At 41.4% G+C, this 26,126-nt stretch overlaps 1 protein-coding gene across 1 annotated transcript in view; it reads left to right on the top strand.

Moving 5' to 3' along the window:
- Positions 1 to 6,259: 6,259 nt before the first annotated feature.
- Positions 6,260 to 26,126, top strand: part of LOC311245383 (insulin-like growth factor 1 receptor) — a gene marked incomplete at its 3' end in the record, with an annotated part of 52,207 nt that continues 32,340 nt past the window's right edge. Inside the window, exon 1 of the mRNA XM_084335225.1 lies at positions 6,260 to 6,478. Coding sequence (XP_084191351.1) covers positions 6,382 to 6,478 — 97 coding nt within the window. The 5' untranslated portion in view covers positions 6,260 to 6,381. The remainder of the gene's footprint in view (positions 6,479 to 26,126) is intronic.

Below are 26,126 nucleotides of genomic sequence, written 5' to 3'. Positions count from 1 at the left end.
CAGGGGTTAGGGGGTAGGAGTTTTTATTTTAAATGAGGCAAGGGGCAAGCCAATGCATGTAATTGGCAAATAATTTAAATGTATGTTTTATGTGCATTGTATGCCTGTACCTGTGCCTTTTCTTCCAAAAAATGAAATAAAAATATATAAAAAAAAATAAAAAAAGGCTAGCATATGTATGATTAGCAACAACACTGATTTTGATGGATTTTCAGTTTTTTGTCAGATTGAAAATAATACAATCTTTTACTCCTTTTGTGTGTGTGTGTGAGAGCAAGAGAGAGAGAGAGAGAGAGAGAGAGAGAGAGAGAGAGAGAGAGAGAGAGAGAGAGAGAGAGAGAGAGAGAGAGAGAGAGAGAGAGAGAGAGAGAGAGAGTTCTCTAACTTGTGTGAGTTGCAGTGATCTCCTGGTTGTTCCCCACCTAGGTTATCTAAGTATTGCGCTGCTGCAACTATAAACACTGTCCTGGCCTGCTTCTAAGTTCAGTGGCCTGATTGCAAAAAAGAAAATAAAATAAATTGGAAATCATCTGGCGGTGGTTCCATTATTTTGAAACAGGAAGGAAGGAACTTTTTTCACAGCATCTTAACCTGCGCCCCCAAAATTGGCCATTTTAGTTTTTGAGGACTGCATACTTTTTTTGCAAACCAAACAACATACTTTATACTTCTCTCTTGAAAGGTGACATTCTGAAGTTTCTGATTCCAGAAAGAAAATTCACTTTTAGTGCTAATGAAATAGAGTAACATAGGTCTGAACTTGAGTTGTAGAAAAACTTGTAACTCAAGTTTTTCTGTAGTAGTTAGTAGTCCAGAAGTAGTATTTCCCCAGAAGGTGGTATGGATTACAAATCCATAGCCTGAAGCCTTATGTAGTACATGTCCAAATTTCATAAAGATCCATTCAGAAATGAGTGATTTTGGTAAACTGTGTACAAAAGAAAAACTCAGTTTTCTCATAGACTTCAATTCATTCGGCTGTTTTTCTCTTCCTGTTTTTGCTCGTTAGTTTTTCACCTAGATCCTAGATCTTACATCCCCACATGGGGTATCATTGGAAAGCCACACTCATTGGCTACAACGAGTAGCCAATGTCGGATTTTGTCGCTATCGACAGGCAACAAATAAGCCTTCAATTCGATATATTATTGTATTACAAAATATGCACACCCGAGCCACTAGTGGTCGCCAAAGTGCCGGTGGGTAAATCGTCCTAAAAAGGGCCCACATGTGGGCCCTTGCAGGTTAAGAGGTTGTTCTCCTTTCTCTGCAGTGTTTTGAAATACAGCTAGGTGGTTTTGTGATGGTGTGTGTTCGCAGAAAGACAGTCACACTCAGCCTACTGTGCTTGAAGACGATGAGCAGTACAGGTTCAAGTTTTGTACAGTAAAGTACAAAATGAGGTACAAAAATGCTAAATGCTAAAATGAGGTATGGATGTAGTGCAAATATTTTGTAATAAATAGATCAAATGGTGTAGTGTTATGTATGGGAATTAAAACATCCAACATATCTGTCAACAGAACCGTGTTTATCTGCCACACGGCTCCTTGGAAACCCGGAGGCGTCTATTCGAAGCCCAACAAATTTGTGTTTCCGCGTTCGAGTTTTGCGCTCTGATTGGCCACTGACCTCCGCTATTACGCCCCCCTTATCTACGCCAGTTATCTACGCCACGAATAGACGCTACAGGGCAGCGTGGCGCTCTGAGAGTCACAGGGCAGGTAGTGGCAGGAAGCAGATAGCCTTGAACCATTTTAAATCAGGCATTGTTAGGAGTTTCGAGAATGCTGGCTACCAAGCTAAGCTAAGCTACGTTAGCTAACTTAGCTACTAACGTTATATACACAATATGTACAACGACACAATGATTTACATTATTACAAATATGGTAACGTGGTTGTGGCTTTTACAAATAGTGGTTAGCTTTAGAGATTAATGGCTATGATCACGGAGCAATAGTGTTAGGTGAAACAGAGACTAGCTCCGCGGCTAGTAGTAGCAAGGCTCTCTGCTTCCTGCCACTACTTGCTCTGTGACTCTCAGAGCCCCACGCTGCCCTGTAGCGTCTATTCGTGGCGTAGATAACTGGCGTAGATAAGGGGGGCGTAATAGCGTAGGTCAGTGGCCAATCAGAGTGCAAAACTCGAACGTGGAAACACGAATTTGTTGGGCTTCGAATAGACGCAACCCGGAGAGGCATCAACACCTGCTGCCTTTAAAACGTGTTCACAGACTCAACCCTATTTTGAGGTCCATAAAGAAAGCACACCACAGCAGTGGGGCAACAACAGCTCTACCTTCTTAGCAGCAGAGGGCAGCTCTCAAACACAGATATGGAGAAAACAATAATGATTTGAAGAACTCTGATCATGGTGCTCAAAGAATTCTGCAAACGTATAATATAACTAACTCGTAATAGGACATACAGACCCCTCATCTGCACCTTTGTTTACACTGTTTTTGTTTTATATTCAGAGTTAATTATATTGTTTACACTGTTTATTTGTCCTCATATTTTTATATTCAGATCTAATTGTATTGCCTATATTTTTATTGTTGTATTATTACCCTGCCCATATCTGTACCTCCCCTCCCCCATGCTGATATGACACCCAAATCTCCCCAAGGGGATCAATAAGGAATATCTTATCTTATCTCGTCTTATCTTATTTTATCGTATCTTAAAGCTGTGGTGTGGACAGGAAGGATATAGTAGTAATGTTCTAGCTATATTTTAGGACAGACTGAAGGATATTGGAGACCATAACGAACATGGAGTATATCCCTCCATGTTTTCCTCAAGGAGTAGGATAATATTACTTTGTCTTTGTTTACAGTTTTCAGTTTGATTTGTCAATAAAATCTCTCAATATAATATCAATTAATCTATCATTGACACACTCCCACAAAAACTCCCATTTGCTTAACTGTCATGTATTATATTATAACATTGTAATACACATCATAAACCAAATTTGAGTACATGGCTAGATCTAAATCTGTGACACTATTTTTTCTTTAAAACCACATTAGCATTTCACAATTATAAGCTACTTGTTATGATTTAGTTTATACATCTTATTTACGTTTTTATTTTCTGATATTTATTAAATTTGACAAGCTAAAAACTATTTTTGGCAGGCCCAAATAAAAAACGAATTAAAGATGAAAAATCTATTATTTTCTGACTGGCAGAACCACACTCACCAAGGTCACCATGAGGAAAGAAGAGCATAATCAAAATCTTCCAGGATTTATGTAGGCCTATAATTATTATTGTACCTTGTATAGAAACAGAGAAGCCATTGCTAACCATATGTTATATGCTACAATATAGGCTCTTTCTTTCTGTTATTGACTATAATTGATTAGCCCTAAAGCACTGACCCAATTATTATTTTTCATCTATATTCAATTTCCAATTTAAATGTTAATCATTGGCTATGCAAAGCACTTTTCAAATCAATAGTTAAATTATTAGCTCTCGAAAATGTACATAGTAAATATGCGAGTGATTTTTGCAATTGTATGGGAACAAACAAATGAGTTGAGAATCTTCAGGTTATAAATCTCGAATTCCTCATTATTTCAACTATCGTGCGTCGAAGTCGCATCGCGAGAACTCCGCGCCGCTCGGATAAATTCATTAATTCTAATTCACAACATCGGTGGCGTGAGTTTAAAATCGGATAGGCATAGATTGATAGCAACGCCCATTTGCCTGGCTGTGTGTGTGCTGTGCTGTAACAGATGAATGAATGCGTATTATGCTGAGTCCGGTCCGTGTACGTGAATTGAGCTCTGTGACAGGTTTTACTTTAGGCTCGTGACGAGCGTGTGTAGAGTGTAGCCTATCATGCAGTCACACACAAAACAGACTGCATGGGATTGAAGGTTTGAAAGTAGGTCTGTTAACTTCACTTCATAAGAATGTAGCCTATATGCCTGAAACACAAACAACACATGCACAAGGCATTGCTCTGCATAATCCCTAGCTCATTTAGCACTTTTGCATTTTTTTTTAAGTTTGCATTTTGTACTTCATTGTTTGCATTTTGTACTTCATTTTGTACTTTAGGTTGTACTTTAGTTTGTATATTGTATATTTTGTATAGTTTTTGGCCTTTATTCATTTAACTTTTTTAATATGAAGCACAATCTCATGTGGCTCATACAGAACCAACCATTTCACTGTAATGTACATTATATGTGACAAATAAAACGAAACTTGAAACATGAACTAGAACTTTCAATTCAATTATGAATTGAAAATGGGGGACCCTGATGTAAACAAGACGAAAGTCTTTCTCTGGTCTGCAACCCTTTAACAATTGTGTGTATTGAGCTGTACTAGTATTGTACCCATTCTGCAATGTGCTAATAACATTTTCAATCAAACACAATGACTCAGAGAGACAGCCGTCTACCAATTTAAATGTTTTTGTCTGAGAATCTAGGCTGTCATGAAAACCGTGAACAAATCCACTCTACAATAACAATAACAAAGTATTCATCTCATGGCAGACGCCGTGTAGTGTAGCCTATAAAGATTAGATTACAGGGTATTTTTATTTATATTATTTGTATAGGCTATGCTATATGTCTATAAACCTAAACCTATTTGGTTAGAAGTAGCTGGCATAGGAAAGGTTATTCCTACAGATGGGTAATAATGATTCAATTGCACTTCAATCTTTTAACAGCTTTTGTTTTGCTAAAAAAATATATATTCTTGAGGAGGCCACTATATAGGCTATATGCTTTTATGACGTATATATCTAAATCTAATCTAAAAACAACAACAACACATCATAAACAATTTAGAAAACAGTAGACTAATTGAAACGACAGCAATATCGTGTGTGTATACATTGTCTGTTGAAACTGTGTTTCACAGCAATATCATGTGTATAGAGATACAAGAGATACAAGAGTTTTATTTGTCACTGCATACAGGTATACAGTGTAATGCGGGGAGTCTCGCCCGCAACGATGTGCATAATACAAGTAATAATATAATATAAGAGTCCAACCAATAGAGGGACATAGTGCAATAACAAGTAATCAAAGTAGGCATATCGGTATCTGTACATTCTTAAAGTGATCTTTCCTTCTGTAAAGTGTCCGTAGTGTGTGTCTGTAGACTAATTTAAACTAATTTAAACTAACGCTTACAGACAATGTATACACACGATATTGCTTTAAAACACACTTTCAATTGGTCTACACTACAGACAAAGTATACACACGGTATTGCTGTAAAACAACAGCCTAATTACGCATGATTTATTGCTCTCCACACAGGCTACGCTGAGTCTAATCCAGCCACACCACCCCGGGTTTTCCGACGGGCCCGCGCTCCTTCTCTGTGTGTTTCTGTGAGAGAGACGCCGCGGCTCTTGTTTACAGCAGTGATTCTACAGGAGTGGAGACACCGACGCGGAGGGCAAGTGGCTATAGGATTTCTGCTGGAGCTATAGCCTACGTGTTACACGAGTTTTCTGGGTGAAAATATACTAAAAAAAGGCAAATCAACAACTCTAACGGCTCACAGGACATATAAAGTGTTCTCACTCCACCCTTTAAAGCGAAGCCATCTATAGCTGGAGTCTGGAGACCTTTTCTCTTGCGTGGCACAAGTCTGTTTTTTTGCAACTGCAACCCCGACCGACCGACGAGGGAAAGGGGGTGAAAACAGGGTGAGATTTTTTTTGGTGAGACGATTTCTACCCCTTCGGATTCTTCGGATCGAGCTGAATGGAGTAGACTAAAAGGTTTTCATTCATTTTTCCAACCCCCACACAGCCACCACCCTGTGGACCTGGACGCCTTTTCATACCAGTATCCTTACCCCCCCTCCTCCCGGTACAGTCACTCAAACGGATATTATTATTGCGAGTTGGAATAATAACAGCGGTCTGCTATAATACACATCATTGTTATTACCAGGCCTTATTATTGCGCGTCCTGGTGTTCCAAGAGATGGAGACTGAGGATGGAGATTACCATCACTTATCGAGTCGCTTGTGCGTCCAGTCGGCCGACGTCACATTATTTTTGTTTGTTTGGCAAAAATAACAAACTGTTTTAGTCGATTTTATTTTTATTTGAATTTTTTTATTGTTTGTTTTTTTTTTCACCAAAGGAGCCATCTCGCAATTTTTACGAGAAACCACGGATTTGTAGGATACCGGAGATTTGGCTGAGACCACGCGTTTTCGTTCTTTTTTTGAAATATATAGGCTATATATATATATTTGTTTTTTTTTAAACTTTTTGGGAGATTGTGTGCATAATCTCTCCATTCACCACTCTCTCGCAGTTTGGTGAAGTAATTGACTTTTCTTACGGAGAGGTGAATAATTCACAGGATCAGGAATGAGGTCTGAGACGGAGAGGGGTATAAACCCGACCTTGTTTTGGGCTTTGATGCTGTCTGTCTCCACAATCTGCATATGCTCTACATATGGAGAAAGTAAGTATTATTGTGATGTTTTTTTTTAAAATAAATATATATCGGTATATAGGTTGTATATTGTTAGTTATATTTTCCCTAAACCAAATAGCCTGGTTTTCCTCTCGAATAGGCAACATAGCCTCGTCATCTCAATAATAGCAATTCGTTAAGTGTAACAACAATTGTTCCTCAAACTTATTGTTGTGCAAATTCTCTGTGAAATTATGTGGCGTCAAGTTGTCATTTAGGGCGCAGTAAATAAACTGTGCCCTACAGGGGTATAGGATCTTCCTTGGTGGAAATAAATGCTACAATACCAGTTATTATCCAAGGTTGAATTGTGTTGTAAAGTAGGTTATATAAGTGGTTATAAATAGGTTATAATGGTTATAATATCTCACAGGCAATGGTGAAACTATAATGTCTAAACCCACATAGACAGCGTTCATCACACAGCAGAAAGCGTGATCCCATGGACCACTGATGAAGGTTACTACGACCATGTGGCCATTTTGCATTTGGTATGTAGTGTGGCGTTGCACGGTTCCATGCTGCGCACCAACATAAAAGCGCCGCCCTGATGACAAAATGTGTCCTTTTTTATTCTATATTTATTCTATAAGTTACATCTCGAAACATGTGAGCCTATTAGACACTTTCTATAGAATACTCGCAATATCCGTATGTAAATAAACACGAGTACGATATCAAAACAATAGCTTAATCTACAAATGAGCATTCAATTAAATGAAATTGACTGAATATAGCCTAGTATTTTTGTATGGAGACCCCATGGGATATAGGAGATCTTCAAAATATAAATAGACATTTTGAGCTGGATACTTTCATGTTCATTAACCCTGCTGTGAAAATGTGTTCTTAGCCTATACATTTAACCCATTTCAGTGGATAATTGGAGAGCGCCAATGGTACAAACAAGGGTACTATTATTTCCTGAATGTAAAACACGTTTCATGTGACTTGTGTCATTTATAACCGTGTGTGGGCCGGTTATGTGCTAGGCTAAGTACAAATGCAAATGCTAAAACAGAACAACTCTCTGAAGTGGGGGGTGACGGGTGAGGGGTGACGGGTGGCGGATGAGGGCTTGGACTGCACTTCTCCTTTTTTTTCAGTGGTCATGATATGTAACCATTGGAATGATGCAGTAACAGCTCATTGATGATGTGTTAAGCTGCTTAGCTGGATCTGTAAGACTGTACACCATGTGTTCGGAGCAACAGGCTCCAGCATGGACTCTGAAGCGTCTCCTTTCCCGGAAAAAAAACAAAACATTGGGCCAAAACAAACTGTCATCGTGTGGATTGTTCGGTAAAGCCTTATTGGTAACGAAGAATAGTTATCATATTTAACGAGTATAACAAAAAGAACACATTTTCATGTTTATAATAATATAATTAAGTTATATTCTTATATGGTTAATGTTTGTCTAGTTTGTTGATGTTAACTAATTTACTGCCATTATCCTTATCCTGTTCTAGGCCACGCGTCACCTTTTTTTGTAGAGCTATATCTATATTCTATAGTATAGCTATGGATACAATACTATGGTCATTTGACAGTAACTATCTTCTGTCCAAGATGCAAAAAAGAATAATTTTTTTCATGAATACGTTCGCGCGTTATCCCGTGGTGAATATAAGTATAGTTTCGGAGTGATCCGGACTAATTCCTGGGAGACTGAGTTACAGGGCGCAACGTGAATTCTACTAAAAACATTGGCGTTTCATCCCTGCACATGCTACTATTTCCAAATCAAATGTATATAATAGGTATTATGTTTCATCATGAATGCATGAAAGGGGGGTGGGGGGGTCGTTTCTGATGCTTTGATTGCCAGTAACGGCATTCGTTGTGAACCCCACACACACTGATCAGCTGGATCGAAATGAAAACATTGTTGGATCAAGCTGAAATTGATGTCAGATGGTCCTTACCTTTGGTCGGGGGTATTCCATAGGGATGCCCCGATCACGTTTTTTGCCACCGATACCGATCACCGATCGTCTTGAGCCATATCGGCCGATACCGATCCGATATCGATCGTTTTTGATAAAAAAAAAAAAAAATTATATAATTTGTTTTTAAATAAAATATATATATTATATAATCATACTTGTAGTTGTATTATCTGCGAGACATCGCCACCACGCAACAAGTCAAAATGCTCGCTATCTGCAAACAGCTCCACTGTCTGTGTGTACTCGAGTAGCCTCCAGCTACGGCCAGGATTCTCCGGAGCTGCAGCTGGACCCTATTGATCACATTCAACATGCCCACAGCTCGAATACACATCGAATCAGTGTTATAAGACATTGATATCAGGAGCTATCTGTAGCTACTGCTAGCCGGCTATATAACGTTAAGACAACGCCTCAGTGAACTATTTAGTTTAATGGGACGTTTCGTTTTGAACAGTGAGCTAACGTAAGCTAACGTGAGATAACGTGAGCTATCATGCACTACTAGACTTGCTGGAGCATTTGTTGATATCAGGAGCTATCAGTAGCTAGCCGGCTAGATACCGTTAACAATGCCTCATGTATTAAACTAAAAGTGAATAGTTGACTGGGTCATTTTGTAACGGTAGCTAACGTTAGCTCACGGAGGTCCCAGTGTCCCACTAGACTAGACTATACTAGTGTTTACAGTACACAGGTGCGGGAGGGGCTGGAGGAGGAGGAGCAGACGCCGCTGCTCTCTCCGTGTGTCTGAGACAGAACTCAGCGAGTGAGATCTCCGCTCAGAATTGGATCATGTTTTTCCGATCGGATTTGACGATCGGCGAAAATAAAGCATTATCACCGATCACCGATCGCATATTTATACTGATTATCGGCCGATAACGATCGGTGGCCGATCGATCGGGGCATCCCTAGTATTCCAAAAAGAATATTCCAATTGTTTGATCGCCATCTGGTCCATCTGATGTCCATCTGGTCCACGACATAATCCGGCACAACACATGCATCGCGTGTCCCGGACACTTTTCAATGTGACGAGTGAACCTCTAGGCTTCCCTGTACTAAAAAACTGCGCCCGGAGCGGTTTGAACGTAACACACGGTCTGGAACAGGGTTTAGTGCACTCTCGATACTGCCACCTGGGAGGATCTGGCCGGTACTGCACCCTCAGGGTCCCAGTATGCCTTTTAACGGCAACATCCAGGTCCGTGACATTGAATAGAATATTAAAATCGAATCGTAAAATGGACCAAATAACGTATATATACGTGGTTGGCGTTCAACGGTTGTCGGCCAAACACGTATATAAACATTGTTGGCGGGGAATGAGTTCATCTACAAGTGGGGAAAAACTGTGTGTTAAAGAAAGTGAACTGCTTAAGCTGCTGGCCAGTATGACTTACTACCATGGTGTCTTTATACCTGTATCACTGTACATATTATTAATACTACACCTCTGTATGCATCTGATTAGCACTATACTCAGTAGTACTCATTTATATATTTTATACCCAGTTTAATCACCTGTACATTGTATCTTACTATTGCACTTTACTGTTACATTTGCACTCTGGTCAGATGGCGAACTTATTTTCATTGTACTGTACTTGTGCTGCATAACGACAATACATTTGAATCTAATCTAATCTATACATGATGATCACAGGCAGCATTTGAAATTTCACTTTATCCTCAGTGTTTTCCCTCCTCTTAGATTAGATTCAAATGCATTGTCATCATACAGCACAAGTACAGTAGTACAACAAAAATAAGTGTAGCATCGAGTGCAAATGTAACAGTAAAGTGCAACAGCAATAGCTCTTAGGGAGTCAGTCAAACCAGGGTATATCAGACTCAGTACAGCCTCCTACCTTGAACCCCAAAGGTTATCGCGTATTGCTTGGTGATTTGTGTGAGCGTTCCTGTCTCAGCTATCCGTGTTGTTATTGTAGTGCCAGTCCTCCCTGTCCGCTGTCTGAGGAGACGCTGCAGATAATATGACATGGGGAGGGAGACGCGAGGCTGACCTCTATTAGCATTCTAATAGAAGAAGGAACTTAATTCAGGGCTATTGACCAGCGGTCTGACCACAGTCCCATAGTGTGAATCATGTGGGGGTATTGCATTTCTCTGCCCCCTGCTGAGTCAGAGACGGACCCTTTAACGCTACTAGGGGGGGGAAGGAGGGAGGGTTTCTATGTTTTTTTTTTTTTTTTTTTTTATATATATACTATATAATGTCAGATTTCCTCTAACAAAGAGTTGCAAAGACTAAAAGAAGCATTAATACAGATACTGGTGTCATGTAGCTGATAACATGTTAAAGCAGGATATTGATACGAGATAATTTCACCAAGACAAGAATTTGATACTAAAAGTGTGTGTGTGCGTGACATGTCAGAAACCAAAGCAAAACAAGTTAACAACTATATGTTCTGCTCTTAACATTAAAGCATGTTACAGTAGATCTAATGGAGAATAAAATGTACGGCATCTCAATCATCTATTATGTCCAGTGACCCCAAGATAATAGTCAAATATGTCTATATGTTGTTCAGAAGTCAAGTGACGCATAGGTTTGACACTTGGTATCGGCTGGTAATTAAAAATGATGACTCAGAATCAGCATCAGCAGCAGTGAAAAACATGGTACTGGTGCATCCTTACCCTGGGGGTTGGCCCCAATTGACCTACCACAAGCCCCACCCCCCTTTCTTGATCCTCCAATCACAACTGTTGCTTCCCTCTGACAAGCTTTGTGGGAGGGAAGCAACAGTTGTGAGTGGAGGATTAAGAAGACTAGTTACTAGTTACGCTGCTAGCCAGTACGACTTACTACCATAGTGTTTTTATACCTGTACATTGATTAGCACTACAGTAGTACACATTTATATATTTTATACCCAGTTTAATCACCTGTACATTGTATATTACTATTGCACTTTACTGTTACATTTGCACTCTGGCTGGATGGCAGACATGATATGATATGATATGATATTAGCATTTATAATGCCCCCCCCAGCCAATTTCTACATCGGTCCGGGGCGCAGCCCAGCAGGAAAAAAGAATACGAATAAATGGACAGGACAAAGAAACAGGGAACCAGGCAGACGGACAGACAGAGAACATAAGAACACCTCAGACACACAACACAACAAAGTAACTAGTGATCATCCAGAGCGTAAAGGTGGGTTTTAAGCAAGGCCTTGAATGTCTGTACGGTGTTGGCAGACTTGATCTTGAGGGGGAGCTTATTCCACAGTGTCGGCGCCATCACTGCAAAGGCCCGGAAACCCTTTGTCACAAGTTTGGCCCGCGGGACCCTCAGACACAGTTGGTCATTTGATCTGAGGGACCTGGAGCTGACGTGTTGGACCAAGAGTTCCTCAATGTTTCCAATCGTACTGTACTTGTGCTGTACTAGACAAATAAATTTGAATGTAATCTAATCTAAATCTAATCTAATGTCACAATCGGTGCATTCTTGAAGGCACTCAGAGGGGCTGACATTCTCTTAGAATAACGTTGACTCTACGTTCCGCTAGGCGTGTGATCTGGACCCAAATTCAATTGGAGTAAGAAAGGAGAAAGAGAGAGAGGGGGGGGGGGGGGGGGACCAGAAGCAGTCTTCAAACGCCATTTTCGCAAACCCTCTATATACCGACTGACTCACCCAGCAGCCCGTGTTGTCATGTGTCTCGATGCCGGTGAACAAAAAAGAACGCAGCACAACAACAACAACAACAACAACAACATCGAGGGGCAGTTTAACCTTCAGGTTGATCTCGATCCATGCACTCTATTTTCAAAACCCACACAACCTTCCCTCGCAGTATCTCCCCAGTCACTGGGTCAATAGCGTCTAAGTATGAGTTATGGCCAAAAGGAGTACTTCAAATGCAGCATGTCAGCTGCTTGTTGGTAAAGGCCAGGCTTCAGTAAGGGGGGGACGGAGCCTATTTACTGACGGAGCCCCGTCCACAGACAGGCCATGGGAACAGCAAAAGCCAATAAAACGGTCCAGTCCACAAACTCTCTCTCTCTCTCTCTCTCCTGATCAACATAACCATGTCTGTTTCCCTAGTGAATATTTTTGCATATTCTATTTCTAAACATCGTATCTCTCTCTCTCTCTCTCTCTCTCTCTCTCTCTCTCTCTCTCTCTCTCTCTCTCTCTCTCTCTCTCTCTCTCTCCCCCCCTCCCTGTGGCATGGAAATGTGACTGTGGTGCAACTTTAAAGGGAGCTTAATTACATTTTATTGGCACGGACAGATTATTAAAAGACAGAGCAAAGAAGGATTCAACCTCTAATGGGGCTCTTGTTGGACCCTGGATAAGCGACCCGTGTTTCTCACATGTAAATGGCGACAGAACCCGAAAATTCTGACCTTCAGCGCAGTGAGAATCGGACTCCGGGGACAGGACTGGGGAAAGTCTATCCCCGGTTTGAACTTCTCTATCGTCGGAGTTCAATCCAGACAATTCAAAACTTAAATAGAAATAGCTTTTTATTTACTCCTGACAGAACATGTATTCTTATTTATTTGTCATGTTAGGACAACCTTCTATTGCCAAAAGACCTTCTATTGCCAAGAAGTGAAATCACTGCTTTGTAACGTGTCTATGTGTCTTTTAAGGGTGAGAGTGAGTTTAACCCATAGTACTCACCCCAGTCACTTCACCACATCTGAAGTCCATCGTGACTGCGCTTTGCGGTACCATACGTTACATATATGGTATATACAGCATTATTGTACATGCTATTGTACAGAGTTATGTGTGTTATATGCAGGTGTAAAAGTAGGTATATAGAAGGATTGTATGCAGGTATACAATCCTTAGCTGACCACCCTCTGAATGTCATAAACAGGACATATTGTCCCATCGGTGCAAGGGTCACACGAGTACATCTTCAGTCAATTCAGGTGTCATAGCAGCATGGGGGAGGGGGGGAGGGGAGGTACAGGTATGGGCTGGGTAACAGTAGAAAGACATAAATATAGGCAATAGAATACAATGTGAATATAAAAATATGAGAAAAATAAACAGTGTAAACAATATAATGCAATATAAGACACTATGGACACTGCGTTGCAAATGTGAGCGCACTCCGACACAAACCGAACAGTTTATAAATTCGACAGTTTGTTTATTCAGAGCGTCACCCTCTTGGGGCGTATAGTTAATGGTTTCAAGCTACCTGGCTAAACTTGCTAGCATGCTAGCTGTGCAACACTGCGACAGTGAGAATAAGTGTTTGTCAGACCATAACCATAAAAAAGTCCATCCTCGGTTTGAACTTCTCTATCGTCAGAGTTAGGCTGAATTCAACCCTCAATCCAAACAGTGGCTAAACTTGCTAGCATGCCAGCTGTGCAACAATCAGACCATAACCTGCCACCGCTTTTTTATTTACACGATTGCAGGAGGGAATAGGAGCTTAAACTGACAATTGTATTTATATTTTTCATTTATATTATTTATATTTCAGCTTCCCCCGGTCACCTCTGTTACATGAGCCGTCCTTAAATGTCTCTGGTGCCTCGTGTTGCGTTCCAGTGGAATTTTAATGCTCTTTATTTCCCGAGCGTCTGATCGAACGTATGAACGCGCCCCTATGACAGCGCTCTCGCCTGGATACGGGTTCATTTTCCCATTCAGAGCTGCAAGAGCGTTACATCTGAATGGAAGTCACTTGGACGTAACGTCTCCAAACGAAAATCATGAGCCCACAACATAGGGCCACCAATTCATTGTCAACATACAGACAAAAAAATAAGTGTTACGACAGGACAAAGTCACGTTTCCACGCTCCAATTTCCCAGCTCGCCACAATGTACATTCTGTTTTAAGGGTGGATTCCTTTCCTTTTAAGTTATTTATGAAAGGATACACACCGGCCCTGGGAACCTAAATGGCAGCGGTGTATAGCGTGGTTACGCGGGGGAGGGTTGAGAGCGGTTGACAGGCGACCCCTCCCACCTTTAGGCTGAGTGGTAAAGAGTTACGGTACAGTGCTCCTCTTACTCAGATGTGACTCAGATGTGACTGCAGCTTCCCAGACTATCCCCCCACTCTTGACTGCATTTCTCTCTCTCTCTCTCTCTCTCTCTCTCTCTCTCTCTCTCTCTCTCTCTCTCTCTCTCTCTCTCTCTCTCTCTCTCTCTCTCTCTCTCTCTCTCTCTCTCTCTCTCTCTATGTACTCTGCCCATCCCCCATCCCCTGGGCTTGCTAAGGGGGCAGCGATGCCAGCGTACCGTGTCTCACCCACCCCAGTGAGGGAATGTAGTCCGTGTTTCTAGAACTATGGTGTGTGTATATTTGTGTGTGTGTGCACACACGCTCATCTCTTCATACTGTGGTACGACTCGCCGTGCTAGCCTAGAGTCGGTGACGTGCCCCTATGTGAGGATGTAAGTGTGTCACTGGGCTAGTTCATACTGTGTCCTATGGCTGCTCCAGCCTGCCAGCTGAGGTTTACAATGATGCTTAATTAAACACTTTAGTTCAAGTGGCCCCATCACTGCTCATACACAGTGTCCGGCCAGCCGCACATATATCATCACGGGCTGCCGGCTTAATAGCCTGCGGAGCATTGTACAATTTGTGAGATGATTGCAAATGTTAGCTCTTCTAATGGATGGCACTCGTTGTATCAATTGAAAAGCTGTTAATCAAGGGCTGAATGCGGATGCATCTTGAATAGAGGACTCGTCGATTTTATGACAAAGAATAATGATCACTGAAGTTGAGTGTTTCCAGAGATGGAGGAGGAACCGTTTTGCATCCTGTGTGTAAAAAACAACAACAACAACAACAACAACAACAACAACAACAACACAAAACTATGTTTTTCATAGAGAAACAGATGCCAGAAAGCACAGGTGTTCATGAATGATATAAACCTGATAAGATACAGGGTTGTCAGTGGCTCAGGTGGTAGATCCGTCGTCTGGTAATCTGAAGGTTCCCGGTTCGATCCCGGCTCCTCCTATGTTGGAAGTGTCCTTGAGCAAGACACTGAACCCCTACAGTAACTGCTCCCGATGAGCATGTTGGCTTAACTTTGCAACTTTGTTTGTCCGAGGGAAGCAACAGTTGTGATTGGAGGGTCAAGGAAAGAGGGTGAGATTGATGTTCATTGCATTAATTGTGAAAGTTTTTGTCAAAATGTACAGTAAGTAGTAGTTTTATTTAGTTATCATCACACACAATACAATATGCACAATCATTCCAGACTGTCAACGGCCTTTGGTTTTAGCAGTGACTGAAAAGGTACAGGCTGAATCATAATGCTTATATATATGCCTGTCCTATATTCTTATCAAATTAAGCCTCCAAAACAAAAACAAAAAAAGAACAAAATTAAAATAGCCATACAAACCATTTCTTTGAAAACCAAAGCAAATTAATTTAATTTAATTTAATTGATATCAACATTGTTCCACAAGTTAACCCCAACAGTAGAAATACATCTCCCTTTAATCCCTTTCTTATCTTTTTTCATTTATCAAAAGTCTCTCAAATCATATTTGCTCTTCTGTATTGAAAAAAAACATTGCACACAGTCCGGGAGTAACTTTGTTTTAGCTCTAGCCTCTGTACATCATTTGCATTATATCATAATAAACCAAATCATAACATTTCACAACATGGGACTTTATAAATAGTGGATTTGTGTGGTCATAATAATCAGCCTCATTAATACTACAAATGGCCCGCTTTTGCAGTAAGACTATTGGATTTACAGTGTTGTTAAATGTCAACCCCCATACTTCCACACAGTATATGTAAGGAAGTATAAGTGAACAGTAAATTATATACAAGGCCTTAATACGTATATCCATAGATTTATACTGACTTTGAAAATGTCCTTTAATATAGTTAATGTGTTGTTTCCACGTTTCCATGTTCATGTTGCATGTAACACAAACCCTAACACATGGCTGTCTTTAAATGAGCATATATTATATTAATAATATAATCACTCATAAAGCATTTTGAACTATACATTTAAAAGGGCATTGAGCTCCCAGCAGGCACTAGACGTTAAACAAACTGAATGTACATTTTAAATAGACACAGTCTTATGTGTATAATAAACAACTCCTCAAAACACAACAAAATTAAATGATACATACATTCATTCATTTATAGACTTGAACTTGAATGACAACTTTTCTCTTGTTTATCAGATCTTTGTGATTATTCTGTTTTGTTTTTAGCCTAAGTAATCATGGAGTTAGCTTCAATCTAGCCTGCCAAAACATTTACATTCACATTTACATTGGGTCATTTAGCTGACGCTTTTATCCAAAGTGACTTACAAGTTTTGTACGACAAGTCAGTAGGAAGGGTACAACTCTATCAGCTGAGTAACAATGTTCATCAACATGTTAAGACTTGAGTGCTATACAGTGTATATTAGGAAGAGTGCATGACAGTAAGAAGGTTCGTTTTTTTGGGCTAACCTTTGAATATAACATATCCATATATATATCCCCATTGCAGGCACATTAGATTAGATTCAAATGTATTGTCAATGTCATTATACAGCACATTTACATATAATATACATGTGATTAAACTGGGTATTAAATATATAAATGAGTACTACTGAGTAATAGTGCTAATCAGATTCATGTACAGAGTTGTAGTATTAATATGTACATCAATGGATTCTACATATTTTCATATGATACCTTCATTCTCACGCCGGTGGGCTGCTATTTTAAAGTTGATCTAAATGTGAGGCATAAGTTGTATAGTGCTTTGGATACAATATAAATGCAGTCCATTCAAGATATAGGAACTGTGTGTGTGTGTGTGTGTGTGTGTGTGTGTGTGTGTGTGTGTGTGTGTGTGTGTGTGTGTGTGTGTGTGTGTGGTGGGGGGGGGGGGTTGGGGGGTTCTTAATAATAGATGCACAAGATAATAGATGTACAAGATAAATAACATCCTGTGTTTTATCCATTCATTCTATCACTTGATAGTTAGTGATTGTTCTAACAAAGAAGACCTGGCTGAAGAAATGTCTTATTGCAGCTCGACTGTCAAAGAGTAATACAAAACCACAAGGTGCAAGTATCGTAGGAATGTGAGAGCGCACTGAAAGCACAAGCGCTTAAAATATGACAATAAATCATGGTAAAAGATGTTGGGTATGTGCATGTATGTTACTCCCACCTCCACCCCCACTCTGCCAGTGAAGAGTGTTTGTGTGAGTGTGTACGCATGTGTTCCTAAGTCTCAGTGTGTGTGTGTGTGTGTGTGTTTGTGCACGCACATGCGTGTCTCCGTGTGCGTGAGTGTGTATGGGGGCGGGTTGCCAGGCTGGGGGGTGTAGTGTTACTGTTTGGGGTGTGATATTTGAGCCAGCATGTTTGAAGTGAGGTTCACTGAGGGGAAGTGGCCCACCAGGTCACTGGTCAGATGACTTCCAGTATGGGAGGGATTATAGGGCCAGTTGAGGAGGCAGGTGTGGGGCCTCACTGCTAGGGCCGTGTATTGGGAAGAAGATAAATGGTGTGTATTGCAATACTATAAACACTGGAATATTGTGATTTTATAATAATAGAAATCAATCAAATTAAGTGTAGGGAGTGGGTCAAACATAGAACAAAGAAAGAAAGTACTACTATGTACTATAAAAACTATACACACTGAAAACTACTATGTATACACACTTAGTACTAATATGTACTATATACACTTGAGTACTACTATGTACTATACACACTGAGTACTAGGGGTGTAACGGTACACGTATTCGTACCGAACCGTTTCAGTACGGGACCTTCAGTTCGGTATGCGCTGTGTACCGAACGAATACAACGAATATGTTACGTTAATTTAAAACTCAAAAGCCTATGTACTATATATACACTATTACACTATTGGGTGGAATACACCTTTAAAACTATTTAGGTGGAATAAACATTTAAAACATTAAGGTAAATGACACCTCCCATAAGTCTCTATGACAAACAGTTCATGGGATATGAAAGAGGTGGGCTCACACACACACGCAACCAATTGCGTAATCCCCCCCATTCTGATACCCAAGTTGTGATGTTATGCCCTTTGATTGGCGCCACCATTGCCTCCTTTCAGTCACAATAAAAATAAAAATCACGTAATTCGTATAGAATTCAATCAATCAAAGAAATCTACTAACCTTTTACTATTATGCACTTTTCTACTAAGTAATATACCTTGCCTATATCACTACCTATGCTATTACGTCTATACTAGTCTACTATACACTCAAGACTGTAGCACTCAAGTTCAACACTGTTTGACAAACAATCTTACTGACCCTCAGCTGCCAGAGTTGTACCCTTCCCTTCCTGCTGACTTGTTGTACAGAACCTGTAAGTGGATTTGGATAAAAGCGTCAGCTAAATGTTAATGTAAATGAACTTGTTGAGCATTAGTGGCCCTCGTGTTTTGAAAATTTGTCTTTGTGAAAATGTGAATCGGTGCAACATTTCTCAGATGAAAAAAACTTCTCACAATCCACTAAACTCGGACCTTCGGACTTCCTGGAATAACATGCGAATGCCCGGCATATATTATAAACCGACAGGCGATGGGGTGGTGATGCATTTTGATGGACAGGAACTCATGGGTTCTTAAATGCAATAAGGTCTGGCTTTAGTGCTCCACTCCCATCACATTACGGTGCCGAATCAGGAATGGACTTCCTCCCTCTAACAACCCTCCTGGCCCTTACAGCTGGATGACTGGGAAATGACACACTTATGTCCATTCCCAGAGTGCTCTCTCACAGTGGCAACCGATAAACATCTCTGTCCTCTTTTAAAGATTAAAGATTAAACTGGACTTTGAAGAAGTCTTTATTCATTGCACACATTGCAACGTAGTCATGCAGCGACACACACATGCGATGGGCGACACACATGCATTTCTTTTTGGGTCGCCGATAAAATTTGTCTCTGCGCTTGACCCATCCCGCCGTCCTTCCCCCCAAGGGCAGCCGGGAGCAGACATGGGGGGGGGGGGGGGGGGGGGGGTGACCCGGGGACCAATCCAAGTGCTCCTGTCCGTCAGCGTTAGCGATCTGTTTTGCATGTTTTTCCATTGGGTTTATCTCTTTTTCTGGAGGGGAAATCCTTGCGAGCACGGGGGAGAACATCCAAACTCCACAAAGAAAGGCCCGGGAGATACCCCACCTGGGTACCTGGTAGGGGTGTAACGGTACACGTATCCGTACTGAACCGTTTCAGTACTGGATCTTTGGTTCAGTACGGCTGTGTACCGAACGATTGCAACGGTACGTTAACCACTAACGAACGCACGTGCAGAATATTTTTTTTGCATGCAGAATTTTATTCAAAACTCCAAGCTCACCCCTTCCCAAAATATAATTTGCGCAAAGGGCCGGGTGTTCGTTCAACCCACACACAACACTGAGAGATTACCTGTAATTTAGCATAGCCTCATAGTGTTGCGAACACACACACACAAGCACGCACACACACACACACACACACTCACACACACACACACACACACACACACACACACACACACACACACACACACACACACACACACACACACACACACACACACACACACACACACACACACACACACACACACACCCTCTCTCAGTGCGTTGAGAAGGGGCTGTCTCTCTGAGATCAAAGGAATGATATGAAACGGGACCTGCATGACGCTTTTTTCTCTATTCAATAACGTTTACCCTGAGGGATGATTTACAATAAAGTGCTAAAACAAAGTAGGCTACTTACATTCTTGACGCTAGAACTCCCAAAATAGTGTTAGCATAAAAAAGAAGGTATGCCAGCTGTAGTTTACATAGCTTGCATAAAACTGTCTCGGGGTTCCACAAGTTAATCAAAATCCGAAGTATTTTCAACCGGGGCTTGAGATGCTCGTGCAAATCACTGTCTTTGTGACCGATAGTCGCGGTTGTTGTTCATTAAACTTGCACGTTGTTCAGCTCAATGACGTCGCGTGTCTCCTATCCGTCATGCAGTGCATTCAGGCCCACGCCAACCAGGGGCTGTTTTCTTCACAATACATACCGGTACATAAAAAAAAATACATTTTTACAAGTTGATTATTAATTTCAATATAGAATATTCGTTGACAGCCCTACACGTACAATTAGTTACTGCACACTACATCACCCCTGAGTGGAACATGGAAAGCCAAACTTTCCCCCACTGTACCGAAAACCCGTACTGAACCGTGACTTCAAAATCGAGGTACGTACCGAACCGTGGTTTTGTGTACCGTTACATCCCTAGTATCTGGCAACCTGGCAACCTGGTCCCCAAGCAAGAATCGAACGCAGGAACTTCTTGCTGTGAAGCGACAGTCTTAACCACTACACCACCGTGCCACCCTATGGGATGGAGCTTAATCTGAAATTCAAATGTCAGTCAAATCTCGAGGTTGAAGTCATTAGTCCACCAATTATTTCCCGTACGGTGTGTTCGTGTGAGCATTTAACCGGGCGGCGATCGTTGGTCCTTGAGATCACTCGCCCGGAATTGTTAGGGGTTGTTTTGGTTTTGGCTCTCCGGGTCAAAATGCTGGGCATGTCATGAATGTGTGTACAGCTATTTGCAAAGGCTGTCTCTTGACAGCCCTGCCATTTCTTGTTAGGACACTCTGTGTTGTAAGTGGAATGCACCTGGATTTGACCCAGGTCTCCCACTTGGGAACCCAATCGTCTACTGGTCAGCCAAAATGGGAACATTTACATTTAGTCATTTAGCTGAACGCTTTTATCCAAAGTGACTTACAAGTTTTGTACAACAAGACAGCAGGAAGGGTACAACTCTATCATCTGAGTAACAATGTTCATCAAAGTGTTGAGTGCTACAGTGTAGGTTAGTATATTAGGACGTATTAGGATAAGTGCATGACAGTAAAGTTAGTTAGGGTTTGAACCGGTTCCTATTAGAACCGGTTCTCGGTGCCCAACCCTAGTTCTGAATGAGTTGAAGAGGCTTGGTGGCAGTGGTCGGAAGGCCAGCAAGCAGTGCGTTGCAGTAGGCGAGGCGGGAGATGACTGTTGATTGGACGAGGAGTTGGGTGGCTTATTTTGTCAGGAAAGGGCGGATCCTTCTGACGTTGCTCAGGAGGAATCTGCAGGTTCTGGTTGTCGCTGTGATGTGAGTGGAGAAGTTCAACTCGTCGTCGAGGACAACACCAAGGTTCTTGTCGGTCGGGGACGCGGTCACAGTTGCATGGCCGGCAGGTGAAGCAATTCTGTTAAGGTTAAGTTTGAGGTGGTTGGTCGTCATCCAGGCGGAGATGTCAGACAGAAGAACCTTCCCTTTAGCCAAGGGAGATACTGGTTTACCTTCAGGCAGGGCTTTTATGCTACATGAGCACATTTTTAGCTGGTCGTCTTGAGGGAAAATGCTCTAAAACCCAAATTTTAGGGTGAGTGTTGAAGGTTAGATTAGAGTAAATTACATTAGATTAAAATGTATTGTCATTATACAGCACAAGTACAGTACAACGAAAAGAGGTTTGGCATCCAACCAGAGTGAAAATGTAACAATAGTAATATACAATGTACAGGTGATCAGATGTATGTACAGAGTTGTAATATTAATATGTACAGCGATACAGATATAAAGACATTATGGTAGTAAGTCATACTGGCCAGCAGCATAACTAGTAAGAGTAGGTAAGGGATTTGTATATTTGTATTTGTATGTACAGATTATAGATATAGTATCTATGGATATGTAAAAGGATTATGTGCAGGTATGCACAGACTGATAATAGATATATACGGTAAGAATACAAATATATATATATACGGTAAGTTTGGTATATGGTTACGTTTAGGCATGGGGTGTTTATAGTTAGGGTTTTGGTTTGGGTGGAGAGGGGGTAAGGGTTTTGGTAACAGGGTGAATGAACGAATCTAAGTCAATGCGATGTCCTCACTAGTAATACCGCCACGGAACGTGTGTGCATTGGCTGCGCGATGAGTGTGAGCCCCTGAAATCGGTCGCGTGATGACATTCCCGCGGAAGACCGGGGCAGGGTTTATCAATCATAAACATGAGATGGATCCCATTACCTTGTAGAGATATGTGTGTTTACTCAGCAGCGGGATAGAGGCTTTATCCCCACGTGAGGACACTGACTAAACACACACACACACACTGAGAACACACAATAACTTACACTAAACACTTACAATAAACACACAGCCGTACATCGGTGTACTCAGTGCTGCTTGGATATATCACATTCATGTGATTATAAATAAAGGTGTGTCTCTCTAAGGTGAAGAGAGACATAGAGGCTTTAAACCCACGTAAGGACACTTACACACACACCTTACAATCAACACGTAAGGACACTACACACACACACACACACTGAGTGAGAACACACCTTACAATCAACACCAGCCATACATCGGTGTGGCCAGTGCCGCTGGGATATATTACATTAGTATAATTATAAATAAAGGTGTTGATGTCTACAGTGTATCCGGTTGGCTTTAGTGCTTTTGCTTGTAATCCACAGTTTTCGGGAGGGGGATCTATTTACTTTTGCAGAGCTCGCAATTCGTTTACAAAACACACGTAGCATGAATCTAATAATTTTTCTTAGGAAATATTCTTGTTTCACTTCGTCGTAAATCAAAGCTAAACGTGGTAAATCCGAGGCAAACCTAAGCCTGGAAGATACTACTTTGGAATAGTAACGAGATTGGGGGCGTTTAAATTTTTAAACAACAGTGAAACAGTAGGTTTTCAGTTCGCTTTCTGGCTTCAAACGGTGTTGCAACACCCCGGCCGTTCCATGCAGCCTACAGTTTCATTCCACGTACGTGGATTTGTTAAATTCCACCACCCCTGTTAAATTTAATTGGAGTTTAAACCGTGTGAAAAACCCTTCTGCACACTTGAACACAAGGCTTGGGGAACAGGTGCGTCTGAGTGGAAAAAAACACTCAGGAGGAAAGGAGAGGAACCCGCAGACAGTTTTCTGCTTGTAAATATAACTTTTTTTAACGTCTTGGACACTGATTTCATCCCGAAGGATCTTGGTCTAAAAAACAAGCGGAATTGAACAAATCCAGAACATGGAATGAAATGGCGCGTGGAATGACTGGGCTGCCTCAAAGAGACGTTTGGGAACCAAAATCTCTCACAAGATATCATTAACCTCACAAGATATCATTATGTTTCCTTTTTATTGTATTATGTCGATTTGAATTTATCCCAACGTTATATAGTGTTTTTCAGAGTAAATAAATACTTTTTACTGCCCAGATAAATAACTAAGTAGCTTTAAAACTCATTTCTCGGGTGGCCTGTGCACAGTACTGTATATCTTCTTGAATGTATTTGTTTTTCAATTCTAAACCTTAATGAGGACTCTTCAGAAAATCTGCCTTCAAAACAAACAGATTGAGAGGCAGGATCCATGGATGCCTGCTGGCTTAGCTTGAGGCAACAGCCTCCGCAAACCCTTTCCAAGGAAATTATTGGAATTCCTGCTACTTAACGTGCCTAATGAGTTGAACAAGAGAATGACAAAGAGGCGGGGGGTTCTTTCTTTCTTTCTTTCTTTCTTTCTTTCTTTCTTTCTTTCTTTCTTTCTTTCTTTCTTTCTTTCTTTCTTTCTTTCTTTCTTTCTTTCTTTCTTTCTTTCTTTCTTTCTTTCTTTCTTTCTTTCTTTCTTTCTTTCTTTCTTTCTTTCTTTCTTTCTTTCTTTCTTTTCACAAAGCAAACCAAAAACAATACACAAATTGTATCTAAGAGTAATACATAAAAACGGAATAGAGACACCATGTGTTCGGTATGTCGGCTGAACGTCCCTTCTAATTCGTCTGTTTATATTTGTCATCAGTGCTTCTACACCAATAGTAGGAGGGCCTCAAGATAGCTATGCTTGGCAGTAACCCTATCTGTTCCTCGCCACAATACCCCCCCCCCCCCTCCCCCTTCGCTCTCTAGCCGAGCCCCCCCCCCCTCCTCCTCGATTTTATTAATGCCGCCATCAGGAAGTGAGGCCTAGAGTTTCTCTTTACTAACAAACAAATTAGTCTTTGTATCTGAGTGGCTCCACCCCCTCCTCCCTTCTTCCTCCCCCTCCTCCCCCCTCCTCTGGGCCGCTGGAGGAGCAGGGAGAGAATATTCTCAATGGAACAAAGGAGACATGCAGCTCGATGCAGGCTCACAAGAGGAGGCCAGGGGCGCCGGTGTCGATAGGAGAAAGCAAATACTATTCTCTCCCAGAGTAATAATTTCCGTTCTAAATTTGGAGAAGTGCAACGCCGCCCCTGACGGGAGTAAATAAGACCATTCATCCTGATAAACAATGCACGTCCTTCAAGCGCAGTCTGTTTTGTGTGTGTGTGTGTGTGTGTGTGTGTGTGTGTATTTGGATCTAATACACAGCCTCTCGTTGAGGATGTGCCAAATAGTGGTCACTCACATCCTTTTTCTTTGAATTTCACAAAGATTATATAGCGTTTTGATGAAACTGAGTGGATGGCTTCGGTTGTACACTTGTTATTGTGAGGCCAGCGAGCGTCCAGCAGCTCTTCTACTGCATTCCCTAGTCTTGGTGAGACAGTGTTTTGACAAGGATCAAAGGATGTTATTGAAAACACGACTGTCTCATTGGATGGCCCCGTGACAGTGCTCTCTGCGATGGCGTCCTAAGCCTCTGTCTGTAAGACCCTAACAGGTTTAACCAAGGCGCGCATATCAAGACATCTCTCCTGCTGATGGCTGAACCCTCCTGGTATCATATATTTGTGACCCGCTGGTTGCAACATCTGAACCTTTGTAATTGCATTAATCCTCCATAGATCTTTCACGTGATACACCGTTAGCGGAAATGTCTAGATTTTACGTAACTGTACGTTTTTTCCCGTTTTCTAAGAAAGTTTGCTGTTTACTCCAGAACCTGACACAGTAAGGATAGGTTAGCTAAAAACTTCAAAACTTGACAGCCTCCTTGCTATGGTAAGGCAAACACATTTGTCAAGTTTGGTGGAAATCTGATCAGGAGATTAGACCAATTTCAATATTGAATGTTTGGTGTGATGGTGGCGCTAGAGGTCATAGGGTCAGCAAAATCACTTAGGCGTCTTCCACTAGGGGTCATGAATGTACGCAGCACATTTTTTATTATTTGAATGGAAGGTGTTTGCGATACACACAAATGTGAAAATTTAAAGTTTGGCCGGATGGTGGCGCTAGAGGAAAGGTCATGGGGGAGGTCATCCTCTAGAGGTCATGAACGTGCACTGCAAACTTGAAAAGATCGGAGCTTCTGTGGTTAGCGGCGAGGCGGTCGGGCGGGTTTAATCCATAATATTCCCATCCGGGGATATAATTATATGAACACAACACATGGACAAAAAGTGTCTATAAATATTCACCCATTGTCACCAAGGCAACCTCCCATGGCGGGCTCACGATTAAAAACGTTCACCTCGATTGACCCTGCCTGCCTGTTTATGCTTGTCCTTTGTTACGACGAGAACAAGCGCCTCCGATGGCTGTGCCACTTCAGACGCTCCCCTCAAAGACAGGAGGCAAGCCAGGGCCACAATGAATAGTTGCAAAACATCAAACAATAGCAACAATAACCTTTTGTACATACTGTAACAAGAGTTAAACATGGC

The sequence above is a fragment of the Notolepis coatsorum genome (genome assembly GCF_963971535.1).
Source record: "Notolepis coatsorum genome assembly, chromosome: 18".
NCBI lineage: Eukaryota > Metazoa > Chordata > Actinopteri > Aulopiformes > Paralepididae > Notolepis > Notolepis coatsorum.
The sequence above is the reverse complement of the archived record's forward strand: the minus strand, read 5'-3'. Positions and strand labels throughout refer to the sequence as shown.